General features: G+C 38.3%; 1 protein-coding gene across 1 annotated transcript in view; it reads right to left on the reverse strand.

Annotated features, from left to right (window-relative positions):
• Positions 1 to 16,527, reverse strand: part of GALNT2 (polypeptide N-acetylgalactosaminyltransferase 2) — a gene marked incomplete at its 5' end in the record, with an annotated part of 42,029 nt that extends 25,502 nt beyond the window's left edge. The window contains 6 exon segments of the mRNA XM_010079367.1: positions 1,122 to 1,243; positions 4,028 to 4,093; positions 4,991 to 5,058; positions 5,501 to 5,599; positions 8,901 to 9,054; positions 16,404 to 16,527. Coding sequence (XP_010077669.1) covers positions 1,122 to 1,243; positions 4,028 to 4,093; positions 4,991 to 5,058; positions 5,501 to 5,599; positions 8,901 to 9,054; positions 16,404 to 16,527 — 633 coding nt within the window.
• Between the last annotated feature and the right edge of the window lie 1,739 nt (positions 16,528 to 18,266).

Raw genomic sequence — 18,266 nt, forward strand, 5'->3', positions numbered from 1 at the left:
CTAGTTAATTATTATAAAGAAATTCCCCCAACCTGTCTGAAGATACAACACCTTACACAGGCACAAAAATAGAAGGAAGTGCTATATTACTCACACTCAAGGGCTTTGTAGACTCTAGGTACTTTAATCAACTCAAATCTGGACACTATTTCTATAGGATTTTAACTGTTGATATGTCTTAGGCAGCTTACAGTATTTCTGGAATACACAGTAAACCATCATAGAACCAAACAAAATAAGGAAAATTAGTCATCAACTGATACTTCCTCCGTTGCCATATTGAGTATATAGGGTTTACTTCCTTTTTTTTCCCCCCCTCACCTTTTTGGAAGGAAACGCAAAGGAAGTGTAGGGAGGATAAGAAAGAACTGGGCATTAACAAGACAGGGTAGCTTAGCAAAACCATTTTGATCAGGAACATTTTGAAAGAAAGCCTTTCCAGGAAGGGGAGTTTACCAGAAAAGGAATGCAATTAAGAAAGTAGAAAAACCCCTGTTGTCCTGGGTGTTCCCCAGCACTTTTTGGGATCACACTTGATTCACTTTCCACTCAAACCGAGTTCCTCTAGAGCAAGTTAACATGTATAACCACCCCCTGGAGAAAACAGTATACTTTCACTCTCAATCCTCTCAATTGCTTTTCCGGGACACAGAGTAAGCATCATTTCCATAGAAGCGGAGAGCCCACAGTCCCTGCTAATTTCAATGAGAATTCTGGTTTCAGCTCAACCTCTCTCCTATTATCACACTGAATCTTAATGAGGCACAAATACTCAGGTAAACTGAATTACATTGAGATTATATTGGTTGAGAAGAACTGTATTTTGCTCTAAAGATTTTCAGCACTTAATGAGGAGGTCCCTAAAGAACCAAGGAAGCATATATTTGAACTGCCTGTAAAGATAATAATAAATATCCACATTTTATGATCCTGTGTTCACAGATTAAATGAAAAAAAAAGTTCATTTTAATAATGGAACACTCCAATCATGTCCATCATCCCACTTCAGAGAGAAAGCTTCCTTAGTAAAATGCATAAAATTAATGTAGTATAAACCAGATGGCTTTAAAATGTAAAAGCTACTCCTTCAGGAAATTACTTCAGAAGAACTCTTTACTAACCTCAGCTACTCTTTCCAAAAGCGGTTCCAGCCAGTGTTCATTGCATTCACAGTGACTATCCAGGAAGGTCAGCACTTTTGCTTGTGCTGCATCTGCCCCTCTGACACGGGACCGCATCAAGCCTGAGAAGCAAAGATGAAAAGTTTTAAGTACTTACTGAGGAAAACAATCAACAGTAGTAAGAAACTATTGCATTCCAAGTCATTCATTAATTAAATTACTCTAACTCAGACAGGACCAACATTCAAGTTCCATTATCAAAATGAGATGCTAGTTAACAATTCAGTGAAATGACTTCATACCAAACAACCTGCAAGCTTCCAACCTACTGCACCCTAGTCTGCAGGTTTCAATCTAATTTAAGTAAAAGAATTAAAGTACCTTTTCAAAAAAAGTGATATGCAAGTACAGCTGGGTCTGCATTACAGTAAATGGTATTTACACTGGTAAGTGTCACTTGGGATCAGTCCTGAAAACAAACACCTTTCCTACAGTTCTACAACAGAACTGAGGAAAGCACTATCATTAGCCTATCCTCCCCACCTTTTTGCCATGACTCCCATCTTAGTTGCCACCACAATCTGTCCATTCTTCTATCAACCTCTTCCAGAAATAATCATGCTTCATTAATTCACATCTGAGAGCCTTCCCCCAACACCTTTCAACTGTCTTTGCCTTGTGTTGTAGTTTGTTTGGGGTTTTTTGGTTTTGTTTTTTGTGGGTTGTTTTTTCTTTTTAATCCTAACTTGAAAAAATTTCTTTAGGAGGAAACTTCTGCTAAAGCCAAAAGGTTCTTCACTCCTCTACACCTCAATTACACAGAACACCTCACTGATTTACCCTGTTCCTGTCCTTCCTTCCTGCTCTTTCAATATTTGTTCATTGAATGACCTCACTATTCCTTAAAGTCCCTTGTTATATTTACACACATATCCCGGAACATCCCGTCATGTACTTCAATACAGAAAAATAGCAAGCTTCCTCTCATTCCTTTGCAAATTTCCTCCCTATTTTTCTCTGTTACTATCCAAAATTGATTCATTTAATTGTTACTCAAGACTAAAGTCAATAACTTACTTTTTTTTTTTTACCTTTTTCTTTCTACATTGTTTCCTACCAAATCTGTTCTGCTTCCCCCCCCCCCCAACTAAACACTGTAAAGAAGTCAACCCCATTTCTTTTCATCCCTTTTACAAAATAAAGCTGGAAAACATGACTCTTCCAAACAGAGTAGAAGGCGCTTAAGAGGAAAAGATTGTTTGCTCTGTCCAGCATTCAGCAACAGCCTCATCAAGACCCTTGTACTACTCTCCTACCGCAAATGCGAGCACTTGACTGTTGTAGATACGTGCTGTGCTGATACCCTCTGACAGTACTTTCGACATAAAGGCAGTGTCATCTCCTCCACAGACACCATCCCTTTATTTTAATTTTTGTTTTAAAAAGCACTGCTTTCCTCTGGTGTTCATACTACTGTGATACTCTTAGCATGCTATACACTGGTTGATTTTACCAATTCTCTTGAATTTTAATTTGCATAAGAAGCCAGCAATCAAATGAAATTTTACAGTATTTTAATTTAAAAAATTATCACTTGGTTGCACGTATGGATGACTAGGCAAAACTTAATGAACAGTAAATTAAAGCCCATGGCTAAAAATTTAATCTTAATCTCACAAAAATACCATGTAAACTAGTACTGTGCCTTACTGTGCCTTCAATCTGCAAATAGATGTTCCTTTCTGACACAGCAAAGATTTGTCAAATCATATTCCATCTTCAGATATACTGATGCATATTTTTAAGAATGAACCTGTATATGCACTACAAAGTTAACATTTATAATTACTAAAAAATAAAAAAGCACTACTTCATTCTGTTTTTTCTGTTATTATTATCTCTACCTTTAAGGGCTGTATTGATCAGAAAAGTGACATTTACTCACTCAGAACCCTGCAACCATTGCAAGTCATAAAAAGCCTGCTTTCCGAACAAGCATTTGTTCACAACTATATTCCAAACAAAATATTTAAACACTAAGAACCTATCAGTTTGCAATAACTTTAATTATGGGCCAACACAGGTTTTGTGCATGTCATCTCCAGTTTCTGACAATTTAATGATTCTAGTTGCTCCCCAGGCCAGGCTGGAAGCCCAGAAGATACAATGCTTATAAAAATAAACAAGCACATATCTGCTAATTCAGTATTTCAACTGTCAACTCTCAGTTATTATTTCAAACAGCTGTCAAATAACAGTTGCCTATATCTAATACTTTAAGCTCCATAGCCAGGAAACTGCTGACTGAAGGGCTCAGTGATATGAGACCATAATTTACAAAGCAACAAAGAAAACAAAAACGTAAGACAAGTTTGTTACATGGCACACTGGTTTCAGCAAAACTGGCAAATGTGGTCCCAGCCCTCTTAGCTGCCCAAACCCTCTCAAGCCTGGCAAAACAAAAACTGCCAGGTTCTCCTTCAACTGGATCCTTAAAATGATCTCTAGTGAGGGAATCAGCAAAAAAAAGGGTTATTTTTAAGATGGATCATTTCAAACATTCATACAGTTTACAGTGAGACCTTATGCACAATGGGAGCAGCTTAACCAAAGATTTGGTACAGTAAGACAAAGCAGAGATTGAGGGCGAAAGGTAATTTCTCAAGTCAGCTTCCACTGCGAAAGCCAACAATGAGCAAATGGACACACAACAATATGAAATTAATCACAATTACTGTTTTTACTTGCACAAATGCTTTTTTAAAAATTCCTTCCATTTATAAAATGAAAAACCCTCCTCCAACATGGAATGCATAGCAGAATGTTCCTTTAAAAGACTTGACAAAGATTAACAGATAAAGCAGCACAGTGGAATTTGTATCTTCCTTCCTTCAGATGAAGCCTACCTTCTCGACGATCATTTCGAAGAACCCGCACTTTTTCAATTTTTCCCAAGAGAGCACCGTCCTCAGCTTTAAAAAAATAAAATAATTTAAAAAAAAATAAAGTAATGAGAACCAGTGTGATATCCAACACTGTATATCATAAGAGAGGCTGTCTTCAAATAAAAACAAAAGCTTTGTAGTGGAAAATGTTTAAGGTCATAAATAGTTAAATAAAAGATAAAGGCTTAAAAAATACCTACTTATGTCACCAGAAATAAAGTTATCAGGCTAAGAAATTACTACCCTCATTATGTTATTTAAAACTAATTTAATTTTACAGTCTTGAAATATTTTTATTTAATGATGTTCTCTTTGCTTACTTTAGACAGTTTCTACATTGCATAAGGAAAAAAACTTCTATAGGATTAAATAAACTGTTTTCTTTGCAGATAAGAAAGCTCACTTTTAAACCAACATTAAGGCTTAAACCTATCCTAAACTAGCTATAACCTAGCAGTGCAAATATAGACATTAGCTTCCTTTAAGAAATGTTACTCAGAGGTCCATTTCAATTGTTCAAGTTAATATTGTGATACCCTAGTACTTATAAAAACTTGACTTGATTCAGTAAGAATTTTTCCAAGAGACTGACCGAGACCAGCATCCTTTTAAAGCAGTGCTACAAAACTATTTGGTGCAAATACCATGGGTTTTACTTTTACATCAGGTAACATACTATGGAAAGGCTATTTTCAACTATACACTCTGCTCCTTCAGCCAACAGGAAGTAATAATGTATACCCAAAGTATTTATCAGAACACTTTACATTTCCACAATGACAGATGTGAAAGAATTAAGACCTGGTTTTGGATCAGTCTCTGCAAACTCCTATTCATGTGACCTATTCTCAATAGAGTCACCTACTCGCATCTACAGAAAGTCTTAGAAGAAACAAAAAGTTAGAACCCTGAAAAAGTACTTACGATCATTACTGTAGTCATCCACCAGTATGATTTCCTTAATAAGATGTGAGGGGCTTTTTTTAAGGACACTGAAATGCACAAAAATAAAAAGCATTGAATACTAAGCAGTCCTAATTTTCTACAACAATGTCATCAAAGGAGTTAGTTTGTTAAACTACAGTAGAACACAGCCCAGGATGCTGTCTTCAACAGCTGCTGGCTTATTCTTATGGAAAGTATTTGTGAAAAGAGGCACATGTAGACTTGTTCCCTCTCTCCAAAATTCCGGCCTCCAGAAATCTGTGCATTAGACAACTTTAACACTTTCTTGCATTTGTAGTTAAGGGCAGTGATTGTGTTTAGCATCACTGTTTTACAATGTAAGAACTGGAGGCATCAATGAAATTAAGACTCATCTTTCCCTCTGCAAATGGTTCAGAAAAGCATAATGGATTTCCCCTCCTTATCATAAGCCATTATCTGACACAATTGAATGGCCTTTCAAGAAAAATCAAGGTCTGTTAGGTATACCTCACTACAGTTCGAAGCAAAGCAGATCTTGCCTCATTATGAAAGGTGATCACCACACTAGTGGCTGGCAAATCTATCCGCCATTGTTTCCGTTGACACCTGAAAGACACAATACCCCGTCATTTGAACATAATATTTACATCCCATGATTAGCAAACAGCCTTCATCATAAAGCAGTTATCTATTTAACTCATTTACACACGTATCTACCTAGGAAGAATGAAGTATCTTCTCAGGTGAGATTACAATCAACCCCCCTCTTGCCACTTCGGGCAGTTGTCTTAGTACACAACAGACTAAGAAGTCAGTGTCAGATATTTACAGGTTCAGAAAAGTCACCGGACTACCATCACTGCAGTACGTCATAAATAACTTTCATAAAGCTCAGTAAGAAACCAGAGCACTTATTTACTTTAAAAGCATTCAATATATCTAAGCAAATGAGCATATTTTCTACTCAGGTCCATGGGCTACTGTATGTCTTTTCTTTAGAATGGCACATGTTCACTTCTCCCTTTATTTTTAAAGCTACTGTAGCACACTGGTCTTTCTCTTAGATACAACTTCTCACTGGAATAGAAAGCTGTTCTTAAGGATTGTAACGTTCAGAAATTGAAAAACAGAGCTAGCTGTGACAATGTTGAGCCAACTAAACACAGAAACACATCCTTCCAAATTGTAAAGATAACGATATATTTCATCTATGTCAACTCATTTTTCGTCACTTCTAGTAGCCTGAAATTAATGTAATAAGCAAAAAGCAGCAAATCCCTACATAATTCCTGCAGGACTACATAAAATTAAGCTATTTAAATCCACTGACAATAAGGCTAAAAAAAGACACTACTCTCATTGTATTAGAAACTAACAGTACTAGAAAACACTGTATATTGGGTTTGTGCTGAAAGCATTACAGACGGACAGGTCACGATACTGATCCCCATTCATGCAGTAACATACACGAGTGATGTATTTCTCCACATATCCTTTACTTAAGATTAGGGGTAGAGTTTTAACAGGCCATCTTGTCTTCAAGGGGATAAACCCAGCTAGCATACACCTGTAGCAAATTCAGCAAATAAATTTGTATTCTGTACAGTATCAACCAAACTAGCTTCTAAGGGAAGAGAAGCAAATTAAATTGCTACCTAAACTTCTAAAACTAGGCCTCTGCCTATAGAAAAGGTCTCTCCATACCTGATTAAACACAGGCAACATGCGTCATTAACCATGCAACCTTCAGCCGCTTGGGATCAGAGAGCAAGTGGCAACGCGCTTCTTGCCCTTGCGCACCCTACAAAATCCCAAGGACCTGCAGTGTTTTCAACACAACACACCCGTAACGTCACACACATTAGTGCTTGCCATAAAGCAAAACGTGATTGTGCTGCAGTGACCTCACTTGCCCTGAAGAAAAACAAAGGCCATGCCAACTCTACAATTGCTGTGTCAGATTAGCAAGGCCTTATCTAGCTTTGTTTCTCCAACCGTGGGCATACAAGATGGCTTCACCACTAGCACCCAGAATTGAAGCAATAAATCACAAATGCATATGCATTCCTGGAAGGTAAAGAATTAAGACATTCTCTATAGTGAGCTTCTGGCAATTAATCCAGACATCTACAAGACATCCAGCTATTATACACCAAAGCCTAGGTGCCAAAAAAGATATTTTTTCTGCTAACTTTCAAACTGCCCACAGAGGACAAGCCTATTGTGCATGCAGTTATCCCATGAAGCATTTGCATTAGAATAATTTTAAAAGTCACATTAAACTTATACTGATCTCTTTGCAGAAGAGAGCACTTGAGCCAGATCACATCTTAGGGTGGAATTATTCAAGGCAATGAAGTCTCTTAATTTTAAGAAAACTCAAGAGAAGAGCACTAATGCATTTTTCTGAGGGAGAAATTAAGATTTTTAGACTTCCAACTAAAACTGGAGGAATGTTTCACTGAGTAGTTCTGCTCTCGGCTCTTCAAAAATCCCTGCTTTAACTGACTCAGTAGCAGTCCTCCTCCTATTCTGCTGTGTAAATAGTGCCACAGATAAAAACTGAAACCAAAGAAACAATGGCATCACTTTTGGCATGGAGATTAGACTTTCTTTCCTCAAGTTACAGCAGTTAATTTTACATGCAGAATGAAAAACTACATTTGGACAAAACAGAACTTGAACTGAAAATTTCAATCGACCTTCAATGCCTAGCATAGGTCATTAAAATCAGTTAAAACATGAAAAGTACATTCTTTCCCCCAGAAATCTGCATTGCTGGAGTAGTTCATACCATTAACAAATCTCCTGAAACCTCCATGGTTTCTTGAAACCATTTTTGTCAGAAATATCCACTTTAACCATGGCAAGGACAACATTCACCTCAACAGATATCTGCATACCAAAGAGACAGGAAAGTATGTTTCTTCTCTACTTCAGAATAAAACTTGATTGTGAGGTCAGAAGCTTGTAATAGTTGCCAAATGAGAAAGAAAACATAGAATCACAGAATGGTTTGGGTTGGAAGGAAGTTCATCCTAACTGCAGAATTAGTTAAGCTAATTAACTACAAACATTTGGCTCATTTTATCCTTTGAGACTATGCTTGCCTCATTTTAAAAACTAAGTTCAACCTGCTTTTGTTATTTTAAAGTTATGCAAGTCCTAAGGAGCAACTGTTTTAATATTAATCAATTCCACTTAAAGAAGATTAGTGCAAGTCACTCAAACCCTTTTGTAAATGAAAATCTTCTCTACCCACAAGAAAATAATATTTTTCCTTACATTGAAGTGTACTATTTATTGAATCTGCACAAGCAGTCTGACATAGTAGTTTTTAAGCATCTAAAGTGTAATCCCATCCTATGGTCACAGGGGTGTGCATAAACTGATTCCTTTATATCTGGAGTTGACAGTCATCACATACTTAGAAGAGCAGAATCACAGAGTGACTGAGACAGGAAGGGGCCCCTGGAAATCTTTTAGTCCAAATTCCCTGCTCAAAGCAGGGCCAGCCACAGCAGACTGTGCATTGGGCTTTTTATGTATCTAAGCGCAGGGCCTTCGCACCCTCTCTGGGCAACCACCTCCAGTGTTTGATCATCATCACAGTGAAAGAGACTTACAGAAACCCAAGAAAAGCCATCAGATAAACAGGAACAAAGACAGACTGAAATGCAGCACCAGTTTGGATACAGAATACACACTGATGGGAGTCATGGAAACGGAACAACTTGAATAAGATTCATTGTTCTTTAACCCACTGTTCAAGGACTGCACCACAGTTTACTGTTCCTGTCATTGTGAAGGCTGGAGAGTTCCTGTTTTAGAAAAACCACCTGCTGCACAAAAGCTATAAATACAAAAAGGTTAATTTGAGTCAAACATGGCTCAGTCTGGCACTTACTGATCATGCCTAGTGTCAGGAATGCTTCGGTCCATCCGCAGTTTGTCACTTTCTACCTGATTGAACTTATTGCGGGCGTATGGATCCTGACCAGAGCGCACCATGGTAGCACCAACATAAGCATCTTGATCAAAGTCTTGCCACCGAACTTTTCCTACAAAAAAAAAATCACCCAGGAAAATATCCAATTTAATCTTTGCAATTTAAAGAGGAGCATTCAGCAATCCAAACGTAACTGACGAAATAGCTTGGTTTTTAATTTTGCAGCAAAGTAATTAAACCTCAACAGTATTGTTAACAGTGCAACATCAACAGTCACTTTTGCATATTAAATTCCCCTAGAGCGCTTCATCCCATCTGGTCTGTTTGTTGCTTTTCTTTATCCCCAACTACCACTATTTCTATTTAAAAAAAAAAAACCCTCCATGTATTGACAGGCATTAATATGGCAGATGATCCGGCTATAAAGTTATCTAAGAAACATTTATTTTTTAAGATCCAGCGAAGACTTCAAAAACTTTATAGTTCAATTTACTGTCTCATTACATAAGTAACAACACGGTCAGTTATAATAGAACCATTTGAGGAACAGGCCTTTTAGAAGCACAAGACAATGTTATTCTCAAAAACCAGCATTTCATGTAGGCAGAGCACTAGATTGCTCTCCAATAACCTCCTTTACAATCAGAACTGATTCACAGATTAATCCCTCTTTAACAAGGACTGTGTTGTTATGTGATTGGTTGTGGCACTAACACAGAAAGGTAGATTAGCATCCATCCACCAGGAACAAAATTTCAGGACTTTCACCATCTTCAGGTATGAAACAATAGTATGATCATAAAATCATACAATGGTTTGGGTTTGAAGGAACCTTAGAGATCATTGAGTTCCTGCCCATGGCAGGGGGTTTGGAACACCTTCTACTAGCCCAGGTTGCTCAAAGCCTCATCCAGCCTGGCCTTGAACACCTCCAGGGATGGGGCATCCACAGCTTCTCTGGGCAACCTGTTCCAGTGTCTCACCACCCTCACAGTGAAAAATTTCTTCCTAATATCTAATCTAAATCTACCCTCTTCCAGCTTGAAACTGTTATCCTATCACCACACTCCCTGATCAAGAGTGCCTCTCCCCATCTCTCCTGTAGCCCCCTTCAGGTACTGGAAGGCTCCTGTAAGGGCTCCCCAGCGCCTTGTCTTCTCCAGGCTGAACACCCCCAACTCTCTCAGCCTGTCCTCGTATGGGAGGTGCTCCAGGCCTATGACCATCTTTGTGGCCCTCCTCTGGACCCCTTCCAACAGGTCCATGTCTTTAGCATTATATTTACCAAATGTCTTAAAACTATCAATTCTTGCCTTTGGTCAAACATTTACTTTTTTTGCCTATTGACAGCCAAACCTATGCTACCTACAGCAAATTTATACCACCTTTAACTCAAAATCAGAAGTCAAGTTCTAATGCAACTTCTTGTTTTAATATGGATGTGTATGAAAATCTTCTTCAAGCACATTGTGGTGAGAACAGCATGCCATCAGCACAAAAAAAAAAGACAAAGCAAAAGATGTCTCTTGGGGTCACTGTTTATTACAGATGAGGTGAGTTAATTTAATTGTTTTCATAATTTACATACAAAGTTTCTGAGATACTTTCAGTAAAGTTCAGTAAGTAGCAGGTTGCAGAGATGCCACTCCATTCAAGCTCAGCTTTTAGACAAATATTATGGCTCAAGCATATCCTAAACTAAGCTGATATGCATAGAGGGAATACTACAAGGTTTACCTTTGCTCGGTCTCTCAACCTGCACAGCATGGAAATTAAGGCAGGCCTCATTTACAGTTTTCTATCTACAAGCCATGACCCCAACTATGGTGCGTTAACTGCTACTAGAAGATTCTGATATTGAAAGAACACTTTCCATCATTAAACAAACTAATTGTTTGTTGTTTAACCAGACAAATACCATCAACTTGATTAAAAATTCTCTAGTCTCAGGATCATCCAAGGACCTCATCCACAAAAGCAACTTGGACCCAAAGTGTGATCTCATTATCAGATAGTAGCGGAGGTTTTAAGGCAAAAATGTCAAGGTTGAGGGTGGTGGTGGTTTTGGGTTAGTTGGTTTGTTTTTAAGAAACTTCCAACATCCAGTAAAGTCCCAAAGCAAGAGAAAAGTGCCCACACTTTTGGATTACTGGTTTAAGAGCTATTCAGTTAATACTAAGCAACTATTTTTACATCTGAATTACCACCCTAAATAAGTTAAAACATGCACATACACACAGGGATGCCAGAACTAGACAGTTCTGGCAAACAGAAACAGGACAGACTGCAGAACATTTAATAGATGCTTGGTGAACCAGCCCAGAGGGGAAACTATACAAAAATAACTGGAGGGAGAAATATAAATTTTCAAATTCCAGTTACTGAAAGAACTCTGAAAAGGAAGCCTTCTAGCCGTTTTTGGTAGCCCACAGGCTGTCAAGTGTTTTTCTTAGCCTTTCGAGTTCTTTCTTCAAAATATTTCCAGGAACTTACTTTGAAGACAAGTTTATACCTCAGCTGGCTACCACACTCAAACAACTCATACAGAATTGTTTACAAAAATTACACCAAACCTCACTTGCAACAAAACTATACAAAATGCAGAGTGGCTTGATTCAGGAAACTGGAAGAAACATTAGAGAGCAGAAGATCATCTCCCCATATGACTCTCTCCCTTTAGCATTTCCCAATGTTTTTGCAGCCTCCTTGGTAACTAAACTATATTATCACCCTTGCTTCTAATTTATAATACAGCTTCAATCTGGAACATACGTTGAATATTTTCTGAAATACAGGACATGTCATGTCACTGCTTTTCCAGTCTAAAAATAAATATTTTAGTGCATTTCACAAAATACAATCTACACCGAAAATGCATTTATAGAGTACTTCACTTTCAAACACTCTAACTTCCAATGGATTTTAATGCTATGCTTGGTTCAAGACTGCCGCCCCCATCCAATCCTCTAGTCGCCTTCCATGTAGTGGAAAGAGCAGCTAAAACACAAGAGGTCACAAAGGCATCACATCAATGGTATAAGTGATGGCATCTCAAGCTTTCTTCTTAAACGGACTGTGTTCTTTATGAACTACAACATGCAACATGGGCTGCCCACATAGTTATAAGTGCGAATGGCTCAATTAAATTGCTGGAAAATGAAAGGTTAATCCAAAGCTAAAGGGTCCTGCACTTGGGTCACCACAACCCCCTGCAATGCTACAGGCTTGGGGCAGAGTGGCTGAAAAGCTGCCTGGCAGAAAAGGACCTGGGCTGCTGGTCAACAGACAGCTGAATATGAGCCAGCAGTGTGCCCAGGTGGCCAAGGCGGCCAATGGCGTCCTGGCTTCAGAAATAGTGTGGCCAGCAGGACTCGGGAAGTGGTTGTACCCCTGTACTCGGCACTGGTGAGACCACACCTTCAATACTGTGTTCAGTTTTGGGCCCCTCACCACAAGACAGACTTTGAGGTGCTGCAGCATGTCCAAAGAAGGGCAACGAAGCTGATGATGGGTCAAGAGAACAAACCCTATCAGGAGTGGCTGAGGGAACTGGGGTTGTTTAGCCTGGAGAAACAGAGACTCAGGGGAGACCTTATTGCTCTCTACAACTACCTAAAAGGAGGCAACTTCAAATTCAAGCAAATGTGTGTTTACCTGTACTGAGACCTAACATAGTAACATCTTAATCTTTTAAACTGAACGGTAAATAAAACTACAGAGGTTGCTAACAGAGTCAAAGAGAGCAAAAAAAAAAAAAAAAAAAATCACTAAACTGGCTAAGAACCTGGAACCAGGGTATGCTGCACTGCTAAACCTGGTTTTGACAAGAACTGCTTATTTTACAGACTGTTCTGAGCCTGAGAAGCCAAGTAGAAAACAAGAAAAAAGTGAAATCCAGTGAAGCTGCTTCTTTTGTCCCAGGTACTTCCCAATTCTGAAGTCTTGGAGAAGGCAATCAACAAAAATAGCGCAATCCACAGCTATTATTTTTAACAATAAGCTGGTTGATTTTAAATTGGAAGCACATTTTGGTTTGGTTTTTGGGGTTTTTTTCTTCTCTGTAATAAGTAGCTGTATTTAAAAAAATTGTATTAGCTTGATATATTTTATTCCCCTTCTGTTTCCAGCCAGGTAGAGCTTGCTATAAATCATTTAAAATGTGTAATCTACCATTTTCCAAGACTTGACTTTAAAACCAGCAAACGCAACACTAGTCCAGAAAGCATAAAATAAATTAGAGAAGAAAGAAAGGAGACCACTTCACAGGGTTAAATTTACTGAAAAGCAGTGACGGCCCACAGAATATAAGAACAAGTGAGTTTGGCTTCAGGAGCCAGGAAAGAGGTAAAGCCTGGCTCTAGCTCCAGCAGAAGGCTCTGTCAACCATGTGCAATATGAGTCAGATCTATTAGGGAAAAGTCAGATAACAGTAAGAGCAGCTTGAAGTGAGATCGAAGAGAAAAAAAAAATCATAGCAGATAAATCTGCATGCAACCAAGCAGCAGGCAACAAAGAGTAGGAATAGATGGATACAAAATCCCCTAAATAGCTTGTACTCCCTCTTACTGGCTCAATACAGCTTAAAAGCAGTAGGATACTCAATATAAATATGATTATTTTGACTTACAGGCATTAAGAGATTGCAGATCTTCATTAACTAACAAAAAGAGCTGTTTGAGTAACTGCTGAAACTCGTATCATTACAGAGAACTGGTTATACAGTTTTGCTTTAGTTATACATGCAGACAGTTGAGGGTTGGTCTAACTACAAGAGCTAACATCACTATTTTCACAAAAGAATAAATACACTTTTGCAGTATATAAAGTCACCAAATGACAAAGAATAGATAGATACAGTCTGATGTATAAAAGTCAAAAAGCCCAACAGTTTAATCTTTTCATAAAGCCATTTTAAAGATCCCGAGAAGTTCTGAAAGATGCTACACTACACTGTTGTGGTTTTGAACCCCTGGCTGGCAGCCAAACACCACACAGCCACTTAATCACCCTCCCCCCTCCTGGTGATGGGGGGAGAGTTAAAGGGGTAAAGGGAAAAGAGACTCATGGGTTGAGATGAGAACAATGTAATAACTAAACTACTATAATATTAAAAACAATGATGGTAATAATAACAATAATACATACAAATACACAAATGACTGATGCACACTGATACCGCTCACCACCTGATGACCAAGGCTCAGCCCATTCCCGGCTAATGATCCCAGAGTAGGGAGACTCCTGAAACCGCAGTCCCGGGAAGAAGATAAGAGCCCAAGTGTCTGAGACCAAGAGCTCACCAAGGGAGCAAGATGACCCCAAGAGAGGGACAGCCCAGAGAGAGATGACCCAGAGCAAGATGGAGATGACCCAGAGCCAGAGAGCACTTCCTGACAGACCCTCATCTATATAGTGGGCGTGACATGCACGATATGGAACATACCACTGGCCAATTTGCGTCTCAATCCTAAACCTGAGGTCAAATCCTAGGCTAGTCACTGGGGCTGTGCTCCCTCCCAGCTTCCTCTGCACCTGCAGACACTGGCACAGCAGAGAAGCTGAAAAGTCCTTGACTGTCCTGGCAGTAACTATAAACATCAGTATGTTATCAGCCTTCTCCAGCACAAATCCAAAACATAGCCTCACACCAGCTACTATGAGGAAAGTTAACTACACCCCAGCCGAAACCAGGACATGCATAACGCTGAAACCTAAACTACAGTTCTCCTAACCTCAGTGGAAAAGCAAGAAAGTTCTAAACCAAAGCCATCCTAAAATTTGATCACTTTGCTTTAAAACAGTGCAAAGAATTTGCAGAAATATGAATTCCAAGTTTTACTGCCAAAAGAATTCAAAAGTTTGATTATTTTAAATTCGTGTAAGCAAAATAGTGATTTAAAAGTGCATAATTCTTTCTGGGTAGCCTTTGTTTTACTTGAGACTCTCATACTACTTCGCAGTAATGATTCTCCTGTCTGTTAAATCAAGTCATAACAGATTACTGATCAACAGATGAAATGGAAAAAGTCCTGACCTGGTCTACTTGACAATTCTACTTCTAGCTTCCACACTTCTAGCTTCCACCGAAAAACCACACAATATCTCTTCCTTTCAACCTGTGACACTTCCCACTTCTTTTAATATTCAAATGGCTACTTAGGGCCACTGGGAAAGCAAGGTCTTGGAGGAAATGTATAGGGTTTTGCCCAGAACACAAACATTCAAAAAGGGGAAATAAGAATAGTAGCCGGAAGGTACAAAGTTGGCTGACATATAATCCCAGTAACAATATTTGCAGAGAGTTCTGTTAAAGGAAAAAATACTTGGAAAGCTCTGCCAGAAACAAGTTAAATAAGCCAGGCTCTTCAACTTTTTAGGATTTATTTCCCAATTCATACACAAAGTAAAGGTTTTGCCAATAAAGCTTACATATATAACCGAATTTTGTCCCCCCTCTCCAGAAAGCAACTAAGACAAGGTAGGCCAAAGGCTACAGAAAAAAAACCATGAATGTCAAACAGCTTATACTGTACCAGGAGTCTAAGACTGTAAAACAAAAATCATACCTCGCACATTATTGGGAATGGAAGTTTCCAGCTGCTTAAAGGAAAGTTTACCTTGGTTAGTTCTTTCTTTAAGACCTCATAGTATTTCAAATGTTTGGCTAAAACAAATTTTTAAGCCAAATGTTAGGATTAACTGAAGAAGAGTGAAACGTGCTGTGAAGCTATCCGATCAGAAGTTGTCCTCCTTGTAGGGCAAACTTTTAATATAATGTAAAATATTGAAATCCATTTTACTATTTCTGTATTCCTCGGTACATCGATTTTAGCTATATATCAAATCTCATTGATGTGAAACAGTTAAGCAGCAAAAGAAGTTTTATGGAAGTCTCATATGAAATGAAGGTTCCTTAACACTTAATTTTCCTAGCTCATCCGCAAGGCATGAGACCATTTCATTAAATTAAACAAAATTCATGTTGCTCTTTTTATTTCCCAGCATGTGACAAATACTGAGCAAGTATGAGAAAAGTGCACTCAGGAAAAACTGTCATATCAAAAGCTAGATGAAACTAAAAAAGTATGAACCTTGGCAGAATCTTCAGTCAGAAGCACAGTCCCAAGGCAACTTATCTGCTGTCTGCCAGCACTATCCATCAAGAAAAATGGACTACTGCTGTAACAAAGGCTTTTGCGGTAGCTCAAACTTATTGTGGGACAGTACAAACATATTAGCAAAGAGTCACATTTTCTATGGTTGTAAACCTAACAGAGTAGTGAAAAAGGTAAGACTTAAGGAAGCTGAAGCTTTAAGAATAGAGAAGTTACAAGTTGCTAAAATAATCCCAGCACTTCCAGACTACAAAAAAATGAATAAGAACAACTGCTATGTTCTATGGCTTTCAAGGATAAGTGTTTTATGGCTATATATCTTTCATAACAAACATTACTGCAATACCTGGAGGTAGCGTCTCCACACTTTGTGCTTTGTCCTCCCCATCATTGCCACGCACGTCTTTTCTTTTGGGGTCGATATCATTTGGGTCCTCCTGAAAAAAGTGAATATTCTTTAAAATAATCTCCTTAATTGAATTAATTTAGTGCTTTCAAAGCAAAGAGCAACAACTACGTTTTGTGGATTTTAAACTCATGAAGTGGCCCAAGAGAGCTAACTTTGGATCTTTAAGAGAAAGGATGACTATTACCTCCATTACTTGGGGGAAAAAAAAAAAGAAAAACCACACAGAACAAAAATTTAAGACAGGCTTTTACATTTGACTTTTGCAGCAATTCATATTTTGAAAAAAAATAAATGTTTAAGAAGGAAACGTATTAGGAAAGACAGATTTTTATTTTTTTTTAAAGTTGGTAATAGTCAAATTAGCAACACACGCAAAAAGATTAAACAAAACCTGAACATAGCCCTACTCCAGCAAGGAACAGCCCAAACAGGAAAGTTATCTGAAAAATAGAAGTCAGGTTATCCAGCACTATATCCGGTTATATCCAGAGTAGCAGGTTTATCATTGGAAAAAAAACTTCCAAACTATCTTCAACTTGCTCTTTTCATGTGTTTGCTTCTGTGGAGCTTATTTTGGGCTTCACAGGCAACTCTGATGGATTTGTGATTCCAGTAATACTGATAATACCCATCTAAAGAGGGGGAAAAAAGTTTCATCTCCCCCTTCCTCCAATTTACAACATTTATTCTGAAATCTGTAAATCTCATTTTCCTTCGAACAGAAAAAAACCCGACACTCTTGTATGCTCACTACCACAAAAACACAAGATGTCAAGCTGGAATTATCTCATTACGCATTTGGAAGAAGCAGAGAAGGGGATAACTTTTTTAAATAATCAGCAACTCTATGTCAATTTGCACACTACACTTAGCCAACTGATTTAAGTGACATCAACTTCTGGTGTTCCTGCACACTTGCCAAAGGAAACTGTTTCCTTTTCTACATCTGCACTAAAGAAGTCCCAATTATAATACCAGCTTCATTTGCACAACCCTGTTAAAGACAACACATTTACCACATCACATAAGAAGATACAATACTACGCCTATACTAATCAATAAGTGCACCTAAAAACATTGCCAGGCACTGTATCCAAGCAGTGCAGAACAGTTCTTGCTCTTCTAGCAATCTGTCAGTCTCCAGAACACAGTGATGGTGTACAAACTGCATACTGTAAACTGTCTCTGCCATCCCAGCTCCTAAGCCACGTCTGGGAATTCTTTGGGTAGAACAGTAAGTAGCTGGAACAGGCTAAACTTATGTTGGGGAACATTTCAACCACAATTTATATCATTTCAGCATGTCCCCAGGCATGTCTGAATTTTTCAATGCAAATTCATTTTAAGTGTCTACATTAAGTAGAAACTCATATTCAGAAATATGTTGAAAAAAGTCATCCAATTTCTAAAATACAGAAACGCAAAACTGAATACTGATGCTTTTTTTTCTTTTTGTTAATAACAAAACAATAACAGCACAGAAAAACAGCCATATAAACACTAAATCAGTTAAAAATGAAATGTTATAAATGCATGGTTTTCATCGCATCATGCACTGAGGATACCAGAGAGAAGAAATTTATCCAGGTTCTTCTACTACATTTCACCATATTGGTACTTGCTTTGGACCACTGGACCTTGTGAAGGTCAATAACTTTGTTTCAAGAAAGACAACAAAGCCAGCAACAGCAACGCACACACCAAAAGACCCCCACTCCCAAAAACACACACCACATCTCAAGGAAATGATCATGGCTCATGCTGGCGAGAGAAATCATCTGTCACCATGCAACAAGTCCC

Source organism: Pterocles gutturalis, unplaced genomic scaffold, assembly GCF_000699245.1.
Source record: "Pterocles gutturalis isolate BGI_N339 unplaced genomic scaffold, ASM69924v1 scaffold609, whole genome shotgun sequence".
In the NCBI taxonomy this organism is placed as follows: domain Eukaryota; kingdom Metazoa; phylum Chordata; class Aves; order Pterocliformes; family Pteroclidae; genus Pterocles; species Pterocles gutturalis.